The sequence below is a fragment of the Diabrotica undecimpunctata genome, chromosome 6 (assembly GCF_040954645.1).
Source record: "Diabrotica undecimpunctata isolate CICGRU chromosome 6, icDiaUnde3, whole genome shotgun sequence".
Lineage (NCBI taxonomy): Eukaryota > Metazoa > Arthropoda > Insecta > Coleoptera > Chrysomelidae > Diabrotica > Diabrotica undecimpunctata.
Window position 1 is genome coordinate 1,216,845 of NC_092808.1, and position 23,756 is coordinate 1,240,600.

Consider the following 23,756-nt stretch of genomic DNA (forward strand, 5'->3'; position numbering starts at 1 on the left):
GCATTGGAAAAACTATTGCTCTAATAACCTCACACGATATACACTATTACATCCAAGTATTCCGACAGATTTGTGGCACCAAGAATTTGATTTTACAAGAAATGATATTGTGACCATTTGTAGGCTAAAATTCGGACATGCAAGCTTCCCTCAACATTTATATAAAATCGGTGTAGTCAACACCGAACTTTGTGAAACTTGCAATGTGGTTTGCGACTTAGATCACATTTTTTATGCTTGTAGTAAATTTGAAATACAAAGACAAGAACTTATTAATACTTTATTATTGCAAAATTTATACCCCCCTTTCAATCTACTTTATTTGATATCATTAAATATGTACAAGGTATATAAAATTATTCTTAAGTTTATTAAAATGTGTAACTTAAAACTTTAGTGTAGGGGTTAAGCTCGTTACCTCTGTTGACTCGCCAAATATTTTACCTTTTTACCTATACTTTCCGTGGTCTACACTTTCTGTCTGTGAGTCATCTTGAATGACCCCTAGGTGCGAAAAGTAATCCTAGTTCCTCTCCCATCGTAGTCTTCGTTTAATTTCCAGAATTGTAGTGTATTTAGTTTAGTTAGAATAGGTTAATTTAAGTGAACTTTATTACACATTTGCTGCTGGCTGGATGGCCAAGAAAAAAAAAAAGAAAAAAGAGAAAAAAAAAAGAAAAGAAAAAAAAAAAAAACATCAATCAGACAGCTTTATTAAATGGGCCCATTTTCTGTGAATTTCAGTCAAAACTTGAAATATCAGTAGAGAGGTAGCGGCATAATTTTGAATTTCATGAAGAAAGGTCGGCAGTGAAATGCCCCATATGATTAATCCATAGTTTAGATGAGAGTGGAATAAAGACAAATGTGTCATTTTTAATGATTCAAAGTTGACAACCCTTGCTAGTTAGCGAATAACAAATAATGAACTTGATAGCTTTTTCTTTATATGTGAGATCAGTTCAGTAGATTATCTATGGTTATTCCCAATAGTTCAACAGTATCTTTATTATCTTCATCATTGTGTAAATTACTTGCAAATATAACCAAATTTTTCGTTTTATCAGAGTTAAGTTTTAGTTTGCTGGCAGTAAACCATGTGCTAAGACATAATGAACGTCATATCATCTGCAAATTGTATGGATTTGTACGGAGATATGAATATAGGCAAATCGTTGACATAAATAATAAATAAAAGAGGTTAAGACTGAATCTTGTGGGACTCTATGTTTTACGGATAGAAAATCGGAGAGATGACCTTTAGACACTACCGTCTGGTGTCTGCCACATAGTTAAGAAATTATAAGCTTAAGAGGGATACCTCTGATTCCATAGTTATTTAATTTATGGAGCAAAACGTCGTGTCGTTTGAAACGCAGTCAAAAGCCTTCGACACGTCGCAAAGAGAAATTGCTATGCGATTGCCGCGTTCAAGTTGCTCAATCACCTCGCCCACATTAAATACCGCGTTCGTAGTAGAACGAGCACTTCTGAATCCATATTGTGTATATAACATAAATATAGGAACAAAATTGTTGTTTGATAACCTTTTCAATCTCTTTACCAAAAGTAGAAACAATGCTTATGGGTCTATAATTGTCAGTTTTTGAGGAATCACCTTTTTTGTAGATAGAGACTTTATTATTTGAGAGACCTCGTCTTCTACAACGGGACAATTGCCCGGAGAAGGATAATTTCTATAATTGAAGAGGACATCGACATTTGTAGTAGGAAGAGATGTAATTATATTCTCTACAGTTGTAGTAAAAAATTGATTTATTTCGTCTATAGGTAGATCAGGTTGTACCGAACTGGATCTTGTGTTGTTTCTTTTTAAATTTACAATTTTCCAGCAGTCTCTAGGTTTATTATTGGAATTGATAATAAAATTACAGTAAGCTGACTGTTTAGCAATTAGTAATTGCCGATTATATTCAAATTTTTATTGTTTATATACTTTGAACAAATCGGGATCCTTAGTGGCATCTGCAATGTGTTTAATAAGAGAAAGATTAGATTTGTAAGACCTTAATTCATTATGAAACATCGATAATTCATTGCACATTGAAGATAATTCAAGACTAGCGAAATTAAAAGATATTAATAATTATTTATAGTTAGTAGATCGCTATTTACTTTTTAAAAAGAGTATCTGTCTCTATTAAAAAAAATGTACAGTAGATCCGCTGAATCTTGGCACATTGTCGTCATTTGTATTATAGGAAATAAATCAAAATATGTGAGCTAAACTTACATCGGTTTGGTACGTGAGTAAAGAGCGTAAAGAGAGAGCGTGAGAGAGTAAAATAAAATGCAAAGAAAATCTTTAAAAAATGCGCATTTTAATGCACATATTTTTGTAAAAAATGCAAGATTATGCCAAAAACTATGCAAATAATGTTTAAAATATGCAGATGGTGCAAGCTTGTTTTAATATTTAAACCATATTTAGAATATTTAAACACAAAAACTACTTTTTGAGGTTTTAAAATTCTATTTATTTATTATAAAGAATCAATTACTACAACAAAAAATTGGAAAAAGGAGATTGAAATTTAAAATCTAAAATATGCTTATATAATTTTACTAAGTATATAATAAAATGGATATATACTACATTAGAAAAAACTAGAAATTTGTATAATTAAAATGTTATTTTATAATAAGAATGTACCATGTCTGAACAAGAATCGGAACAAGACTGTGAACAAGATGAAAAAAAAATCATTTTAAAATACTATATTGGCAAAGACTAAACATCAAAGTGGAGTAAGATGTGGAGCAAGAACTCGTGCAACAAATATTGTTTTGAAGTTGCCAGGACCAATAAGAGAAGCTAGAATCGCAAAAACACAGTTTGAATGCTGCAAATGTATGCTAGATGATAATATCGTCAAAGAAATTACGCGTTGTACCAACATCTATATTGAGAAGGTAATAGCAAATTTCCAACGCTACAGAGAAGCTAAAATGACCGACGTCGAAGAGATTTGAGGGCTTATTGGTATATTTTTTTTAGAAGAAAGGTACTGGTATTGAATCTATTTACTTGACAATGTCTTTAAATCGTTTCCGATTTCTACTGAGACTTTAATTCTAGACAACAAATGAGAGAGCTGAATAAACTTGCTCCTATACGAGACATTTTTGGACTTTTTATTAAAAATTTTCAAAAAAATTTTACACCTTCAGAGTATTTAACACAGTTTGCCTTTTTTTACTAAAAAAAAGGCGAATAATAATTACAAACAGCTGTTATCATGATCTATCAAAGTACTTTGCTAACAAACGTCTGTCTCAAAAAACTCGTATAAGGCTGTATAGAACACTGATAGTCCCCGTTCTCACATGTAGACCAGAGGCATGGACGCTAACTTAAACAGATGAATCCGCTCTATCGATTTTTGCAAGAAAGGTGCTACGCAAAATATTCGGAGCGGTCTGTGAGAACGAAATATGGAGGCGTAGATATAACTTTGAACTGCAGAATATCTACAAGCATACGTTTGGTGGTAAAGATATTACCATTATAATTAAGCGAAACCGCCTGCAGTGGGCAGGACATGTAGCCCGGGTCCCTGAATCGAACATGATAAAAAAGATTCTAACAGCGCAACCCGTGGGAATGAAAAGACGGGGTAGACCAAAGCTGAGGTGGATGGAAGGGGTAACACAAGATGCCGAGAAGATCGGAGTCGGCAACTGGAAAATGCAAGCAAGGGACAGATCAGAATGGCGTAGAAAGCTTGAGAAAGCTAACACCAAGATGATCATGAGCAATTACTTGCTTTTAGGGGAAAATGTCAATTCCGTCAATACATCCCCAGTAAACCATCCATATATGTTATAAAAATATTTGCGCTAGTATATAACAAATATGCATATACCTATAATATGGGGATTTACTGTGGAACACAACCAACTGGTCATTTTGAAACTGATTGGAGTAGCGCAGAGGTTGTTAAAAGAATGGTTAAACGCATAGAAGGAACGGGCAGAAATGTAATCATGGATAACTGGTTTACCAGTATACATTTGGCCATGGACTTGCTTCAAAAGCGATTAACTATTGTTGGTACAATTCGTAAAAATAAGAGGGAGCTACCACAAGAATTTATAACTCCAATAATTTGGATTCCTCCAAGAAAAATGTACCTTGGTAACGTACGTTCCAAAAAAAATAAGGTATTAGCTGTTTCAACCGTGCACCATGATGGCAGTATTGATCCTGAAACAGAAAACGAGAACAAACCAGAAATAATAACGGATTACAACAAAACAAAATTCGGTGTGGATCTGGTTGACCAGTTGTGTGCACAATATGATGTTTCCCGAAACTCTCGGCATGGCTACTCACCGTGTTCTTTGATTTATTAAATATATCAGGAATTATTGCATTTTCTATGTATAAGGCTAATAATGTCACTGCATCACTCCCAAGAAGCGCTTTTCTTCAGGACATTTCGTTTGAGTTAATAAAATAAACTGATGTTAAGGCGACTAGACTCACACATCAACAAAAATAAAAGAAAAAATTAAATTTCTTTTAAAAATAAATAAGGAAACTCCTAAAGAAGTTCTGTCTCGATCTTCGGTCCTTGGGCGTTGTCATATTTGTGGACGAGTAAGGAATAAGAGCACAAGAAAATGTTGCATCAGCTGTGATCAGTGGACTTGCACCGGACATATATGTGTACATTGTGCTGAGATAAAACAGAACATGCAGTCTGAATCAGATTAAGATGTTATATTTAGGATATTATAGAACCTAGTTAGGATCGTAACGTTGGGTTATAGGTATCTTTGATTTATAGTATTTGTTTTTTTTTTTAATTTAATATAATCCACTTTTCCATAGCTCCAGTATGTATGGATTACTAATGTAAACCACGCGTGTAGTCACGTAAGAAAATAGAGCGCGTGTACTGAAGGGTTAAAAACCTATGTCTACGTCTAATAGGCCACCCATGGGGAAACCTCCGATGTAAATATATCAGTTAAATTTTAAAGCAATTTGCTTAAAATAATTTCTGTATTTAATAGATTACCAAGTAAACAAGAAATGTGTCGCATTAGAAACCAGCGCCTTGGTGCAAAAATGCTGGTGCTGAGTTTACCTATCTTCAGTGATGAGTTTACTGATCTCCAAAGGATGCCGGTGATCATTTGCAATACACATCCCACTTTTACTGCAGGAACTAAAAGTTTTACAGCTTTTAATACCTGAGGAATTTTTATGATTTATAAAAATATCAGTATAAGGGTATAACATTAAATGTCTTCGAAGATAAGAGTACTAATTGCTTAATAACCTACAGATATTGGATTGGATAAGAAATTATAAATAAATTTGATTATTGATTTTATTTTAACAATTTCAAAAATTGATAATTAATTAAAACAACTCTTAGAGAAAAATCGCACTAGGGAAAAAAATAAAAGGATAAAAATTATATAAAAGAGATTAATTCAATATGTGAGTTTTTTTGCCTTTTGTTGTTTGTGTTATGGTTTTTCTCGATTTCTCGGAACATGATTACAAATAAATCAGTCATTCTTCATGGTCTAGATAACGCAGTCTCTAATTTCTTAATCGTCTAAAAATAATCCAAAAATAATTTGTACTTTTCTGTTCACCATCAAGATAAATTTAATAAAAATTTACAATCTGTAACAGAATCTTCCTGAGTGGATAAATCTCCAATTTCTTCCGCTACATTTAAAAGATTTAGATGCGAAGAGATAACACTAGCCATACTATATATAATCTTCATTACATTCCACGCTTTTATTTACAAATCCCCGTTATAATCTATGAACGGTGAAAAATATCGCGGATTTATTTGCATTTTTTATAGGACCTGTAGAAAGCTCCAGTCTCAACGTGATGTTATTGGTACAAAAACGTATTTACAGCATTGGAATGTGATACTCTTTTTTCTGTAGTTCAGTCATTAATAAATTGTTGTGATGGTTGTTGCATTTTTTATAAGGGCCGGATTTAGTGTTATAAAATTTGATATTGGCTCTTTTTAACGGATTCTCTTATTACGCTAGTAAAGAGAATTACAACTCAAAAAATCTTATACAGGTGTTTAAAGGTTATGAAAGATATAAGAGGGATACAACAGACAGAGTTTATTAATATAACATTATTATAATAACAGTTACAGTTTACTCTAGGGCTATGCAGATTCGGACGCAAATGGAGACGCAGTAGAAGCATGGGCCGAAACTAGTGCCCTCACGTTAATCCATAATCCTAAACTTCCACCATCTCTTCACAGCAAAGTTTCGAAAAGAGGATATAACCCGGATATCTGTTTTTCCAGTAATGACCTCGAAGACCGATGTACCAAAGTAGTATATGGCCCCATACCAAAAACTCAGCATAGACCAATTGGTATAAATATCTTTCCAATTGTCAATCCACAAACTATTCCATTCAGAAAGAGATTTAGCTTCAAAAAGGCAAACTGGCAAAAGTATGCAGACATGCTAGATTCTGAACTGCTACGTCTTGAACCAAAAGTAAATAACTACGAAAAATTTGTAGAGATACTCAAAAATGTATCTAGAAAAGCTATCCCTAGAGGATGTAGATAAAAATATATTCCCGGGATGTCCAGCGAGTTCAAAGAACTAATGAGAACATACGAAACCCTCTATTCCACTGACTCTTTTAGCCAAGAAACGGTTGACTGCGGAGCAGTACTACTCCAACAGCTAAGATAAGCCAGACAGGAAAAATAGATTGAGACCCTGGGAAAAATGGACATGACACATAGTGGCAAAATAGCATGGAACCTTGTAAAAAATCTTAGCGGTGATCCAAAAGAACATAAACTACCTTGCAAGGTTACACCAAACCAAGTCGCTGCTCAAATCCTTATGAATGGAAGAACTACGAACCGATATAAGGACCCAAACGCCAGAAGAAGATTGGATTCGGAGACAAACCACTTAGGAACTCCTTTTACACTAAAAGAACTCCACGACGGTATGAACAGGTTAAAAAACGGGAAAGCTGCAGGTGTGGACGATATATGTAGTAAACAAATAAAGCATCTAGGCCAACTAGATCTTCGAACTTTATAACACGTGCTGCAAAGCCTACGAAAATCCAAAATCATGGATGAAATCTAAAGTTATAGCCTTGTTAAAACCAGGAAAGGATCCAGAAAATCACAGTAGTTGCAGACCTATTTGGCTGTCAAAATAGAAAAAAATGTCGACAAACACCTCATCTCACAACAAGGAGGATTCAGACCCAGTCAAGTCTTCGCACCAGTCAATTCTTGCACCAGTCAAGTCCTCGCACTAACAGAACACTTTGAAGAGGGTTTTAAAGAAAAACTTATAACAGGGGCTGCTTTCGTAGATTTGACAGCAGCCTATGACACAGTAAGGCACAAAACATTGCTCCGCAAATTATACGACACTCTCAATGACCATCATCTAGGTAAGGTCGTATATTCCTTACTGCAAAACAGACGTTTTTTCGTTATGCTGGAGTGTAAAGTAAGTAGGTAGAGAGTTCAAAAAACGGCCTCCCACAGAAGAGTGTTTTAGCACCAATGCTCTTCAATACATATACAAACGACCAATCTACGCCCACCGAAACCAAGCACTTCCTCTATGCTGACGATCTTGCAATATGTGCTCAAGGAAATAGTTTTGAAGAAGTGGAGAAGAAACTCGAAACTGACTTAAAAACAATGACAGCGTACTACCTGCAGAATTCCCTGAGACCCAATCCCTCTACAACCCAAGTCTGCGCTTTGCAAAGCGACTAAAATTTAGGAAAAGCTTCCTTGGAACAGTGCAAGATAAACCGCCTGAGTATTTTCCTCTTCCCCAGGTTGAATGGACCGGCCAGTCGCTAGACTTTAAAACGTGGAAAACTATGAATAGGATAAGAATGGGGGTCACTCCAGTAAAATCAAACATGGCAAAATGGGGAAAAATAGACCAAGATGATGTGAACTGTGACTGTGGAGAAACACAGAATATGGAACATCTTCTTACATGCAGAAACTGTCCTCATCGATGTACCCTCGGAGATTTGTGGCTCGCCAACAAAGATGGACCCGACGTATCCCGATACTGGGACGAAATTTTATGAATTACATGTCCGGACACGATAAAGTAAAAGTAAGCGTTTATTAATACTAATTTATTTTTTTACACTATGCTAAAACTATCAGTAATTTGTTTACTTGACAAAAGGATGCATTGGACAATATGGGGAAGAAACATTAAATAGAAATGGAATTAAAATGCTGGAATTCTGCCAAACCAATGACCTGATAATAGGAAACACATTCAGTGAACAAACCATTAACGACAAATATACATTTGTGGCTGAAGAGAGAAATGCGAAAAGCTTAATCGACTATATAGTCTATACGAGAAACCTAGAACAAAATATAAAAAACATCTTAACGGAAAAGGAACCCGAACTGTCTACACAACACAGGATGGTCACTGCAAAACTGGAGGATGAAAAAATGGAGGAAGTCGAAAGAAAAGAGTACAAGAAAGTAAATGTAAACAAACTAAAGATAAAAAGTGTGCGAGAATTTTACACGGAGGAAACTAACAAAAGACTGAGACAAATAGAGCGCCAAAAAGAAACATGGACAATGGAAGAAAGATGGAATACATACAGTGAAGTATTAAAGACAACAGCAACTGAAGTGTGTGGAATCAAAAAATATAATAAACAGTTAAAAAGGACAAGGTCGTGGAATAAAGAAGTGAAGACAGAAATAAAAAAGAAGAAAATAGCATGGAAAAAATACCTCGAAACGGGATTAGAAGAAGATAAAGAAAAATACTATAGGCAGAGACGATTGGCAAAGAAGACAGTCACACAAGCAAAAACAAAAACATGAAAAGAATTTGGAGAAGAACTTCAGGAAGAATATATAACAAATAATAGAAACTTTTGTGACAATACGACACATAAGGCAGGGAAAACGAAAGGAAATAAACGCAGTAAGAGATACTTCAAACCAAATACAAATAAGCCCAGAACAAATAGCTAGGGTATGGAAAGAATATTATGAGAAAAAATTTGATACCGAAGTGATAAAGGAAGACAACATAATCAATGAAGGCGAAGAAAACACAGAACCAGAGCAAATAAGTAGAGAAGAAGTAATAGAAGGATTATCAAATATAAAAATAGGCAAGGCAGGTGGAGATGATGAAATTGAACCGGAAATGGTAAAATACATGGGAGAAGAAGGAATAAACTGGCTATGGAAAATATATAAAGAGGCGTGGGAAAAACAAACAATTCCTAAAGACTGGCAAAACAATATCATCGTGCCAATATACAAAAAAGGAGAACATGTAAACTGCGACAACTATAGGGCAATATGCCTGTCATCGGTGTGCTTTAAAATATATACGAAAATAATAGAGAAGAGACTAAGACAAGAAGTAGAAATGGTATTGGGAGACGAACAAATGGCATTTAGACCGGGAAGACAGACAAATGACAACATATATATCATTAGAAACCTAATAGAAAGAAGCATAGATACGGGGAAAAAACTAGTATTAGCATTCATAGACCTAAGAGCAGCATTTGACACGATAGAAAGACATATTATAGGGAAATGCTTGAGGAAAATTAACGTACCTAATGCATTGATAAAAATTATAGAAAGTACTTACAAAGAGGTAAAAGGAAGGGTACAAATAACAGGGGAAAGATCGGAAGCATTTAATTGGAAGAGAGGTATTAAACAAGGAGATAGTCTCAGCCCTTTGCTATTCATAATAGTAATGAACGAATTGATAAGAAACACTAGAGTCAGAACTAATCAACTACAGACAATAATAGGTTACCGCAGATTACAACCGGTAACAATAGAGTCCTTAATGTATGCAGACGACATAGTACTAATAGCAGATTCCGAGAATAAAATGCAGAAACTAATGGATATATGGGTAGAACAAATAGAAGAACTTAAAATGGAGATAAACGAGGAAAAAAGTAAGATAATGATAATCAGCGGCAAAGGAGATAAGGAAGATAATCAAATAAAGATAAAATGTAAAAACTCAGAATTGGAAATAGTAACAACTTACGAATACCTGGGAAGTATAATAACTAATGATGGAAAAATAGACTGGGAAATAACAAATAGAGCAAAGAAATCAAACAAGTTATATTATGCGTTAGCCCCAATAATGGGAAAAAGAGAACTTTCACGAGAAACAAGAATAAAAATATATAACACAATAGTGATACCGACTGTGCTTTATGCAAGTGAAAACTGGACAATTCTGGAAAAACATAAGAGCAGGATAAACGCAATGGAGATGAGACATCTAAGAAGGATAGTTGGAAAGACAAAATGGGATAGATTAAGCAACGAGACTATTAGGAGAATGGCAAACCAGGAACCGATAATGAACAAAATAGCAAAGAGACAAATGAACTGGTATGATGAGGATGCAATCCAATAGAATAACAAGAAAAATTTATGAAGCAAAAAACATCGGAAAAAGAAAAAGAGGCAGACCAAGAAAAAAATGGATACAGCAAGTAGTAGAGGCGGGAAAACTTAAACAAAAATCACTCGAGGAATTGAAAATAATGGCAGGAAACAGAAAAGAATGGAAGAGGTGGGTAAATGGAAATTAAAATAGCTAGCCCAAATCCGACACCCTATTAGGGTAAAAGGAAGGGGAGAAAGAAAGAAAGAAAGAATTTGTTTACTTGTGAACCAAAATTAAAGTAGGTACTTGTACTTACTTGAGAATAATTATTAAAATAAATGTTTAAAGTGAACTCCACCTTGTATTGATACGACGAATTCAATTGTTAGTAATGCCATAGTTAACTAAATTATGTCGGATAATTTCTGCAACATCAAAAATTCGTTCCCGTAATTCAGCTTCTGTTTCGATTTCATCTCGGTAATCATAAACTAACGATTTTAGATGGTCCCAAAAATAAAAATCCAATACATTGCATTCGACACTTCGTGGTGGCCACAGAATGGGTCCATTCCTACCAATACAACGACGAGGATAAGTGGTATCACGAAGATTTTTAACAGCTCAGGTAAAATGAGCTAGGGCTCCGTCGTAAAGAAACCACATTTCACGGCGTGTCTGCAAAGGCGCGTCTTCAAGAAGTACCGGCAAAACATTTTGGAAGAAATCATAGTAGGCCTCTCCATTTAATGTTCTTGGTAATTCATATGGTCCTATCAAACGATTGTCAATTATTCCAGACCTTAAATTTATGCTAAATTTTCGTTGAAAATTGGTCCTATGTATTAAATAATGGTTCTGGTCACCCCATATGGGGTAATTATGAAAATTATACACACCGTTTCTTGTCACCTCGGGGGAACAATTAAGGGTCTAACCATTTTCGAGTTATGGACTTGGAAAATATTTATCTTCGGTGTCTTGCCTTGAAAAAGGCAAGATATTTCTTACATGACAATTTCTTCGTCGAAATAAAACACCAAGATAAGTTGAAACAATTCTCAGCCACAGAGTATGGAAAATAAATGCAGGAAGCAGAGCCCCGAGAGCACTAAGCTCTCGGAGGGCCAGTGAGGGACTGACTTGGCTGACCTGAAAATCGCCAATATTTATATGCGCTGTTCGAGCGATAAATAGGGATTTCCAGGTAAAGAGCCAATGGGAAAATTCGAGGCGGGGCGATGCGCATCGAAATACGTACTAGTCCACAGACTATCGCATTCCATGACATCACCCGTCCTCTGGAGACTCTGAGGCTGTGAAAAATATTTATTGAATAAAAAATACAATAAAAATACATGTGAAAATACACAAGAAAATACAAGTAAAAATTAAATGTGTCGATAGCAATTAAAGTAAATTGTATACCCAAGCTTAATCAAGCCATTCAGAGCGATGCTGGGAATATTCATCATTCTTGTACTCATTGCGTCGAGTAAGGACGATAAATATACGAAGACGGTTGCGTTTCGATTTAATTTAAGTCTCTTACCACTCCCTAACACGTGTTTCTGGGTCTACCCGTCATCAGAGAGAGTTTGTAAGAAGACTCAAACTAAATCAAAACGCACCGACTACTTGACTATCGCATTCGATGACATTCTCGTGAAACATGCTTCATCCGCACAAAACAATTTACAGTCCATCTAATTTACTTACCGTTGCACGTCATTATCATTGGCAGAGATCGAAGTTGACATAGTTGCCAAAGTATAAAAAAATCCTTAATCCATTTTAAATCCAATAAGTCACATAATTATTGCAAAAGTTGATTATACAACAAAACAAATTAATATTTAATGTAAATAAATAGAAACAAAACAAGAGGTAAAAAATAATCTTGTTAAAAACAATTTGAACCGCTTGTATGCGTCATATAAAGATGTAAAAACAACACTTTTTGACGTGACAACGTCTTAAATTAGGTTGTGGCTCGGAGTCACTCATGAAAAAGTGTAACGCCCGCTCACGTCTGTTACGATGAGTCACCGAACGAGAGAGAGGCCCGCCGGACCGGCGAATGCCTTGCGTCTCTCTCCCACTCAAACATGATCGGTCCGCTGCGCGCGCAGCACTAGAGAATTAGGCGCGTTGGAAATTAGTTAAGTTTAAGTTTACATGTACAATGTTTTAGTAAACAAAATATATTTCTATAGTTAAAATTTGTGCAATTCTTATTTTCATTCAATTCCTTGTTCCTATTGTGCAGTTTAATAATATTCATATCAATAAATATTCTACCGAGAAAAAGACGTTGTCACGTAAAATCTTCGCCCGTAAAACCGACTTTACACGCAACCGATTTTTTTCATTACTTATTTACTTTGAAATGTTTTGTTACAACTAAATTTTCAAATGCTTTTTTCTTTTTTCTTAAGATTTATTTAAATTTCGGTTTTCTGATCGATAGTGATTAGATATAGATCGATTATTCGATTTCGTTTCCATCCAAACTTCCAAACATGCATTTAAAAAATGTTCATCCGAAATTTTGTGCCTACGCTCTTAATACACTTTATGATATCTAACGAAAAGTATACTTACTTCGTTCATACATACTGTAAATTGTATTACGAATTCCTATTGTATTTATTAAATTAGTATTGGTAACTTTCTTAGACCTGGTACGCTTTTTGGGCGGTGATAGAAGTGTATTAGTTTTTACGGCCTGAGAAATAGAACTCACAGTTGAAATATGTAAATTTAAAGCTGCAGCTACACGCTAAAACATACATTTACATACTTCTCTAACAGCGGTCAATGAGTCAAGGGTACAATGGGGCCGTTATTATCACGTTCCTGTTCAAAATAATAATTCAAAGAAGCTACCATCTCTTTACAGCGACTATTTTAATTCTTACGTGACATTTTTGAAATAAAACACACTAATTTTGACGTGACAACGTCTTAAATTAGGTTGTGGCTCAGAGTCACTCATGAAAAAGTGTAACGCCCGCTCACGTCTGTTACGATGAGTCACCGAACGAGAGAGAGGCCCGCTGGACCGGCGAATGCCTTGCGTCTCTCTCCAACTCAAACATGATCGGTCCGCTGCGCGCGCAGCACTAGAGAATTAGGCGCGTTGAATCGGTGCGTGCTTGTGTCTCTGTCTTTCTCGAGCGTTCTTGGCGTTGGAAAACCGAGAAAGCGTCATAATACAAGTTCACACGTGTGGTTAAAGTATCGTCAGCTGTGTCTGTAGTGAAAATGTGGAGTGCTTCTATTCGTCATTTACAACAACTACAACAATAAAGGTAAATAATTGTACACTAATATTTCATTATCGTAAACTATGATTGATTGATTAATTGTTAGATTGACACAAAAGTTGAGAAACTGAGTTTATAGGTTATGTCATACTATTGACAAATGTTGATAGTGTTAAGTAAATTATTAGTTTAAATCACTCTGCAATCAATCGTAATTCAGTCGATTGAGAAGAAACAGCGCGTTTCAACTGCAAACAACTATTGTGCAATTTAATAATATTCATATCAATAAATATTCTACCGAGAAAAAGACGTTGTCACGTAAAATCTTCGCCCGTAAAACCGACTTTACAGGCAACCGATTTTTTTGTTCTAAAAAGAACAGATTTTATTAAATAGGTAAAAATATAAAACAATAGGTATTCACATTAAAATTCAAAATAATAAAGTACTAAAAATGTGTTAACACCGCAAATGTCAAATAAGTGTTACCAATGTATGCCAAAATATCATCTTTGTTCGATTACAGTTAATTTGTGTTTCGAACAAATGTTCTTCATAAAAACGCTTTATAACGCATTTATACAAATTACATGAAACATATTATTGTGTATTTCTTTAAGTTAACATTAATAGAAATCTTTAAATATTATTTCTACGCGTATATAATAAAATATGTCTAGTGGCTCTAATGCCAGTGTACTCGGCAACGTGATTCTAAAAAAGAACACACCTACTGCCTAAATATTTCGTGTTGGTATCAGGTGACCTCACGGGCTATGACGCGGATGACGTGCAACGGTAAGTAAATTAGATGAAGTATAGATGGATTCAGGTTCTCTGACGAGTATATTGAATCCACCTACAAATTAATTTTAGAGGAAGATCACCTTGTTGTAAATCTTGTACTCTTGTTGTAAATCTTGATAGTAGAATGGATGTAGAAGTTGTTCCCTAAATGTTCTATGAACAACGTTTTTTGACATTCCAATATAATTTGGATAACTAATTACTGTTACACTGTGCTTCTCCATAAATAATCAACATATCATGGTACTCACGAATCGAAAACGTAGACAGTTGTGACTGTCTAGTTTAGATTTTCGTACTGCACTTAGTTGACAGATTTCTTTTTGCATACCAAAATGTATTTTAGTTTTTTAGTCAAACGGTTGAATTTAGAAAAAATGTTATAAGCCTTTTTTGCTCTAAATAGTGCCTTCTACCTATGCACTATTTTCAGGGACACTCTGTATAAGATTTTTAGTGAATAAAGATTTTTTCACAGATCAACTGTGGTAGGAGGAAATTAAAATAATGCACTAGAATATTTTTGATAATATATCTATTGAAGAATCCCAAACAAATTATAGGAGCAAACCAAACAATGAATAATAAAAACAATAGTCTCAGTCATCCTTCAAAATGCTAACGTTGTTATTAAAAACGCCTTTGAATACGAGAGTAACCCAGATAGTTTTAGTAATTACCGGTAAAACAAAACTGCAAAATTGCGACACAATGGAATGATTCAAGAGACTGTTTGTTCTTGGAATATATTTCACACAATTATTGTAGAATTGCGTGGTTTTTGTAACTGCAAGACAAACATAAATTGCGCTATTACTATATGCTGATTACTATATTCGGAGGAAGACAATAACTGTTAATTTCTGGTGTAATTTCGTCTAAAAATACAAATCTAATATGTATTCCTTCCATTACTATTTATCTTTAGCAAAGATTACTGTTTTTTGTCGATTTTTTCTTGCTATTAATGATAATATACAATAAGTTAACAAATTTTTAACTTCAATTACTTGTTTTGTTATGATCCAATATTAGTAATGTTTGGGACAAATACAAGGAAGGAAATGGAAGGAATATTGTGTAGCGTTTACTGAAGCTTTATTTACTGGGTAAAAATTTTCAACTGGTAAAGGTCGTCGTTTTATTATCACTCATATTGGATGAGATAAAGCATTTGTTGATCAAGGTTTGTTAGACTTCAGTTCAATCTCTACGAAAGACTTTGTTCTAAAACTTGGTGAGTGGATCTACCAATCGAAAACTGTTGGTACCTACAAGAAACTTCTGAAATAACAGAAATCACACTTATAACTTTATTCAAAATGGACTCTATCATCACAAAAAGTGACGTGACTGCAAGTTTTCGGGACCTATAAATGCTTAACCGTTGACAACCACAATATACGATTGCTACAGAAGCAGTGAAGTACCTATAATAGAAATATTAAGGAAAAAGTTGGAAACAACCGGTAGGAACACGAACTGCTGTGAGAAAACAAAATTGAATAAAGAAAATGGGCTCTAAATGAAAACTTATAGGCTTTAAACGATTTAGACGAAACTTAACACACATACATACATAGACGATACAGTTAATAAAGGATGGATATATTGTTCAAACATGTGTATATTAAAAGTACCTTCAAATAAAGGATCATGGTTAATTATTGTACATTGCGAGGGAAGAGAGAGATCCATGAGGTGCAGAGATGCAGGCCGCCTCACATGGTGCAGGCGGCCTGCAATTGTGAAATTGTTACTAAACTAGTTGTAGGTACGACAGATGAGTACCACAGACGGACACTGAAGGTCAAATAGTCTGTTATCTTTCCAGTAGCAGAGTCACACGTGTTTTAGTTTATTATTTACTTCCGAAGGAAGCGTATCGTCGACTTCACGATTGAAAAAAGTTCATATGACGCACAATAACAAACCACTCCGTTCTTTAGAGTTGGAATTAGAAGCAGAAAAGGCTGTCGTTGAGTTAGAGTAGTTTAGAAAAGTGAATATAAGTGTTGATTATTCGGATTCAGATTTGGATCCTACATATAATATAGATGAAGCGTTGACGAGTGAATCCGACAATGAACCTATAGCAGGTGTTCCACAAGGGAGTGTATTGGGTCCAGTCCTATATCTAATATACACGTATGATATACCTGAACTAGAAGACGACACCATAGCTACCTTCGCAGATGACACTGCTGTCTTAGCGGTAAGTGACACCGTCGAAAAAGCTACAGAAAAACTACAAAATTCAATAAACAAAATCCATGAATGGACCAAAAAATGGAAAATTAAACTGAATGAGAATAAATCAGTCCATATAAATTTTACCAATAAGAGAATTAATAATATTCCTATTAGAATAAATGATGTCCAAGTGCCTATTGCAACATCAGCAAAGTACTTGGGGATCACTCTTGATCCGAAACTTCGCTGGAAAGCTCACGTGAAGAAGAAAAGAGAAGAACTAGGCATCCGCTACAAGAAAATGTATTGGTTAATGGGAAGACATTCCTCTCTATCCATAAATAATAAACTCCTAATCTATAAACAAATACTGAGACCAGTATGGACTTATGGCTGCCAACTCTGGGGCTGTGCCAAGCCTAGTAACATCAAAATAATCCAGACATTCCAGAATAAAGTACTGAGGAACATCGTAGATGCGCCTTGGTACGTTAGGAACAACGACCTTCACCGGGACCTCAAGATGGAAGACGTTAATCAGATAATCAAGAAATTTGCAGGGAGCCATGAAGAACGACTCCATCATCATGTAAACGTCGAGGCTATCCAGCTCCTCGACAATACGAACCTAGAAAGAAGGCTCAAAAGAACAAAGCCTTTTGAACTGGTATAATAAGTGAGTGAAAAGCAGAGTAAAGTGTTGTGCGAGTATGCATGCTAAATTTAATGCTAGTTATTAGAAATAATAGGAAAGACACTAGTGAGTAGACACCTAATTTTAAGATTTGATTAGTAATTTAAGTTAGAAACAAATTGATAATTGGTCTTACTGACCAGATTTTAATGTAAGTACACTTCTGTGTCTTTAGTAAAAAAAAAACATATAATATAGATGAAGCGTTGACGAGTGAATCCGACAATGAACCTGTAGCAAAAAAAGGGAAAACTTGAAGAAAAGGTTTGTTTACTAAAATCTAGTTTGTATAATCCGATTTTTTTTAATTATTAGATTGGCTTCACATAAATGAATTTACATTTGTTCTACCTATTATAAATATATCATTTCAATTGTCACAAAACATTTATTTGCGCATAATAGATAGATTAAGCATTATCTGAAAATGGACTATATATCAATATTCAGTCATCTCGAGGAATGGAGGAAGAATCAGACAGTTCTTTGACTGAAGATAATGATTTTTTGGCAGATACTGTTAGTCCAGAAGAAAATTATTTACAAGATTCAAATTGGGACCTGCTTCCGGAAATTTTGCAATTTAGCGATTGTTCTTTGAACTTTGGCATTCCTGAAAATTTGCAAAACGAAATGATTGGTAAGAATAAACTGTTATTCTTCGAACTGTTTGTCTCTGAATATGCTATAATTATGATTGTCCTCGAAGGTGTGCTAAGTAACAAATTCTTACTGGAATAGTAAATAAAACAATTACGAACGAGTCACGTTTTAATTATTGGAAAGAGACTAACTACAATAAAATACGTACATTCAAAGCGCTCCTTCTTTGGATGGGACTAGACTCAAAGCGATCATTAGCTGATTACTGGCGCAATCGGTTTGAATTGCTCTTGCGTATATTTCATCTAGCAAATAATGACGAGTGGCCTAAAAATGACAGACTTCATAAAATTCAATGTCTTGTCAATGAAATGGACTCTAATTTTCATCGATGTCTGATTCCAGGCTCAACTGTTTGCATTGATGATCCCATTTAGAAGCAAGTTATCTTTTCGACAGTACGTGAAAGGAAAACGTTATAAATTTAGAATAAAGCTATTTAAAATTTGTTTGTTAGAAGGCTATACTCCTACAATTAAAATATATTGCGGTAAAGAAAAAAGTAATGGACAACCGCTTGCTGAAAGGGTAGTTATGGAAATTATTGAACTCTTATTGTATCAAGGTAGGGCTCTTGTTACGAACAACTGGTATACATCAGTTAATCTCGCTGAAATTTTGAAAACTAGATCCACTCAACTTATAGGAACGTTAAGAAAGAACCTAAAAAGTCTTCACAAAGATGTTGTAGAAGCCAAACTCAAGAATGGAGAGATCATTTCCAAACAAAATAAAAATAATATTGTAGTTATAAAGTGGTATGATAAGAGAGACGTACTTTTTCTGTCTACAAAATATAGAGACAATATGATAGAGGTAACGCATAGGGAAGGTCCTAAAAGAAAACCTGCAACCATTGTTGAGTACAATAACGCAAAAGCATTTGTGGACATGTCAGGTCAAAAGACAGCTTTCTCAAACTGTTTACGAAAGTCTGTTAAATGGTACAGAAAAGTGTCATTTCAGATGATTACTGGTAATTTTTTCAATAACAATAACCAAAGCAAAATGGCAGTTACAAAATTCAAAAAAAATGTATGCATTCAGCTTCTTTAAAGTAGTAATCTATCCCTTCCTGTACAAGTTAAAACCAAACATACTCAAAATGCTTTGAACAAAAGAAGCAGATGCATGATTTGCTACAAAAAAACTCTGAACTATATGGTCAAAGTTATGCTGTAAAAACACAACACAAATAACATGACGTGTATGCAACAGATGTGAAGGCAACCCTTTTATGTGTTTAGAATGTTTTTTAGGGAAATAGTTTTTAGAAATAGTCAAACAAATTACATGACGCCACTACATCCTTACGAAGGAGAAAATATTGAGGAGGAGGACTTAATTTTCTAGTTAAAGACACTACGTTCTACGTTACTTTTGATTATATATGCTGTACTGTCATAAAAATAAAAAAAAGTTAATGTATAGTTAATTTTTATCTTAATATCCCTTATACCTTTAAAAATTAAAAAAATCCTAGGATATTTTTTAATAATATAGTTCTAAGCCAGACTCAATGACATTCCTATTTAAATAAACGGTAATGTGACAGAGAACTAAAATTGCCTGTGTCCATATATGGTACTCGTGGCAGTTAAAGTGTTAATTTTTTTTGTCGCTATTAGCAGAAAGTAAGGACACTTTTAGACGCTCCTAACACATCTTGGACGTTTTTTTGGCGAATTTTGACTCCAAATCAATATTTTTTTAATGCATTTGTGACATTAGGCCCCGTGGGAGGAGTCACAGTATCCTACCCATATCCCATAAGTGTCAACCTATCTACCAAGATCAGATAAAATATGAATGAAACGGTGAAGAAAAATTAGGAGAGAAAATATTTTCAGATGTATAAATTTAAACTTAGCTGTGGACACAAAAGTATTCAAAGAAATTAATAAACAATCTTACGCTCATGATTTTTGAAATTTTTATAACAAATATAGTTCAGTCAAATAATTATATCATTGTCTGTTTTTCATTTTCATTCCTTAAAGAAAATACGATTACATACAATAAAAAAGCGTGTTTCCACGCACTCAAATCTACTAAACACTGATTGTGTGTTTAATTACTAAAACAATCTTCTTGTGTATCGTTATTAAAATAACTGATAGGAAAAATATACAATCGGAACGTTCACGTTAATAATTATTAAGGTAAACCAAATGCAGGACTGTCTTTAGCTCAGCAATTGAATATTTGTAATATTAATAATTTAAAATAATTTCTTTTAATTTGTTGACATTAAACAAACTCGAATCACATTTCGAGAGATTATGTTGATTGTTTGTTTATGTTTTTGTTGTATGAATTTTTGGTGTTTTAATTAATTTAAAAGGCACATTTTATTGTGAAAACAGCCTTAATTGGTTCCTTGTCGTGTTTCCTATCCATACAATTGAAATCAATTATGTGATTACAATATTATTTCTTGATATTGTTATGAAGCTATTTTCTTGTGGCATTTTATTGTAAAGGTAAACTAAATGCACGATCAAATACTTACCATGTCGGGATAGTATTATGAGGTTTTTTTCCTGGTTTTTCCCTCATAATTTACTATGGAATCACTAACAGGAGAATTTTACTATCATCATGGCATGTATTTGTCTTTTTAAAGACGAATTACATGTTATGATCTTTTCTGACGGATATTCTCAAGTTAAAGTTGATTTCATGTAATCGAATGAACTATCTTATAAGTAAAGTCGTCCCAGGAACGCAACTCAACAATATTGGCAATATCATTTTAAAGTCGTCTACTTTAAAATGTATAAGGTATGTCTGAATTGTCAATATAGATGAGTCAGATAAAATTAAATTATTAGAAGAATTTTTCACTAAGTAACAAAAAACAAAATTTGTTTAATTTACTAATGTTTGTATTTTGAGAACGATTTCCGAAGTGGAAATTGAAACTTGAATAAACTTATTTTAACCTTTAATTGTGGCTTATTCCCATTAATTATTTCTTGGTTTTGTGCAGTTTTTAAATTCTAACCATAATGTCATGCACATGTGATAGATGCAATAAATCATGCATTTTTAAGGAACCAAAGTCTTCCATCGATGTCTTTGGGTTTCCTTGCGATTATTGCAAGTTGGTCATCATTCAATCTTCGCTTATCCACTGCTGGACATAGATCTCCCTCATAATTTTCCATCTATTTCGATCTTGTGCCTCTTGCATCCAATTCCTATGACAACGTTTTAGATCGTCAGTCCAACGTGTTGGTGGACGACCTCTGCTTCGGTAGGCATCATCTCTTGGTCTCCATTCCAGTATTCCAGTATGCAAGTTGGTATTGTGTAGAAATTGTTCCAATGTAAGTGCTACAGAAATCAGAGCAATAGTGATGCCAAGTAGATTAATACCATATGTTTGCAAGGATTGTACTCACAAAATTAAGAATTTGATTGGGCTCTCAGCACGAGTAGATGTCTATTACCAATCATATATAATATATACACAAAGATCATCAACAACAGATTAACAAATGGATTAGATGCTGCAGAGTCAAGGTTTCTTTTTTGGGTGGGATGGGGTTTAGATGTTTTTGAATGCTCCTATTGATTTGGGTTTGTCATCCCTTAGTCTTATGGAACGGAAAACAAGAGTGTTGATAACTGAATTGAGTTGTCCGGAGTGAGGATGTGACTGGACGTTGAGATAACGGTTGGTATGGGTGCGTTTGCGGTATACGAAATAGGAAAAACTGTAAGGTGGGTGTTTCTGAATAAGAACATCAAAGAATGGCAAAGACGCTTCAGACTCAACTTTCATCGATGTGTTCCATTTAGTTGGGAGAGAAAGAGATCTAATGTGTCTTTACCATGGGGCCAACTGACAAAGATGTTATCAACGTACCGTAACCAGCAGGTGGGTTTTAGATTTGATAAGTACAAGGCTCTTATTTAGAAATGTTTAATGTAGATATCAGCTATTAAGGGGAAGGGGTGGGATCATATTGGGACACCTTTAATTTGACAATAGAAATGATTTTGAAATGAAAAGTATGTGTGAGACATGCAGTGTTTTATAAGAGATAACGTGTCTTAGGGGATTTAATGTTTAGAGTCCAAGAGGGAAATGGTTTCATCAATAGGAATGTTGGAGAATAAGGAAACAATGTCAAAACTAACTAGTATATCTGAGGGAAAAATAGAAATGTTTTTCAGAAGATCAAGGAAATTAAAAAATTTTTGGCAAAGGACGAGGCGTTTTCGGTTAATGGTTGTAAGGATGAGGCGAGATATTTTGCCAATTTCTGAGTGGGGCAGTTGTAGCACTGACAATGGGTCTTAGAGGGACATTGGGCTTATGGATTTTTGGCAGGTACAGTGGACTTATTTATGATGGATTTGGTAATTGTTTCTAAATAGGTGGTAGGATCGTTTGGGACGCATTTTTATTTTGTGAAACAAATAATTAGAAGAGTTGATAATAACCTTTATCGGCCGAAAGGGCATGACAATGTCATGGTTGTTATAAAGTTCTTTCTGAAAGACATATTCGACAGTGGAGGTTTGGAAGTAAGGAGAATTCTGGCGACATCTTGTCTGAAAACTTCGGCTTGGTCGGAAGGAAGATGAGAAATAGCTTCTTCAGTTTGACAAATAATTTTCTGTTAGAATGGAAAGGGAAGTGACAAAAAAATGAAAGCCTTTTAATAGAGCTTTGGTATCTGAATCAAATATATGAATATCTGAGAAATTGCGTACAGCAATAGAAGATTGTTGATAGAAAGGGGCTGTGGAATTTGCTGACAGATAAGTTTGACCAATTTGTGTTTCTGGGTTTAGGTTTTATTTTTAGAAATGTGTTTCTGTTGACTTTTTGATGAGAAAAACTATCAAAAGTGTTCCATAATAATGGATGAATATTATGAGAGTGGTTGACATTGTAGGTTTTGAAAAGTTGGGAATTTGTTGTGTCTAAGTTCCGTCGGGTGGAATGAATTGAATTTCGAAGAAGTGAAAACCAGTTGCTCTAAGAATTATTCAAATAGATAAAGATTTAGTGTGATGTTTAATTTGAAGATATTTTGGAATGACTTGTTGGTCACGAAACGATTTAAGGAAAACTAGGCCACAGAGAAGACGGTGTTTGTGTGGAAGAAGATTACAATAGGATTTAGTAAGAATGAAAAATTCTTCCCCGTAGAGGTGAATGAACTGAAAAATTTATATGTATATATGGATATCTATACATATATATATATATATATATATATATATATATATATATATATATATATATATATATATATATGTTTTCTACATATCACTTGTCCCGAATTTATAGTCTAGTATTTCCCTGTCACCCAACTTGAATTTGACTGTATATTTCGTTCTCGCGAGAACCTCTGCACACGTGTCCGTTTAAATTATCGGCGTAAATAACACCGCTATAACAATAATCAATCAAATCACTTACTTTACGTGACAACATTAAAGATGCCGAACATAAAATCGCCCTGTAGATCCTGCGCCTGTCCCTACAGTGTTCCTGCCGCTACGAACAACCTAAATCGATCCACCACCACCAAGCAACCCACGTTAATACCGTCTCCTCCATTTGCAGCCAAGTCTCCGACGGAAACCTTATCGAAACTTTTTGTATTATATTAATTATATTTTTTACCTTATCAGTTAGTGTTCGG

General features: G+C 34.3%; 1 protein-coding gene across 1 annotated transcript in view; it reads right to left on the reverse strand.

Moving 5' to 3' along the window:
• Nucleotides 1-23,667, reverse strand: part of qua (villin like protein quail) — a 77,183-nt gene extending 53,516 nt beyond the window's left edge. The window contains exon 1 of the mRNA XM_072533964.1: nt 23,531-23,667. Within this exon, the coding sequence (XP_072390065.1) occupies nt 23,531-23,545 (15 nt within the window). The 5' untranslated portion in view covers nt 23,546-23,667. The remainder of the gene's footprint in view (nt 1-23,530) is intronic.
• Between the last annotated feature and the right edge of the window lie 89 nt (nt 23,668-23,756).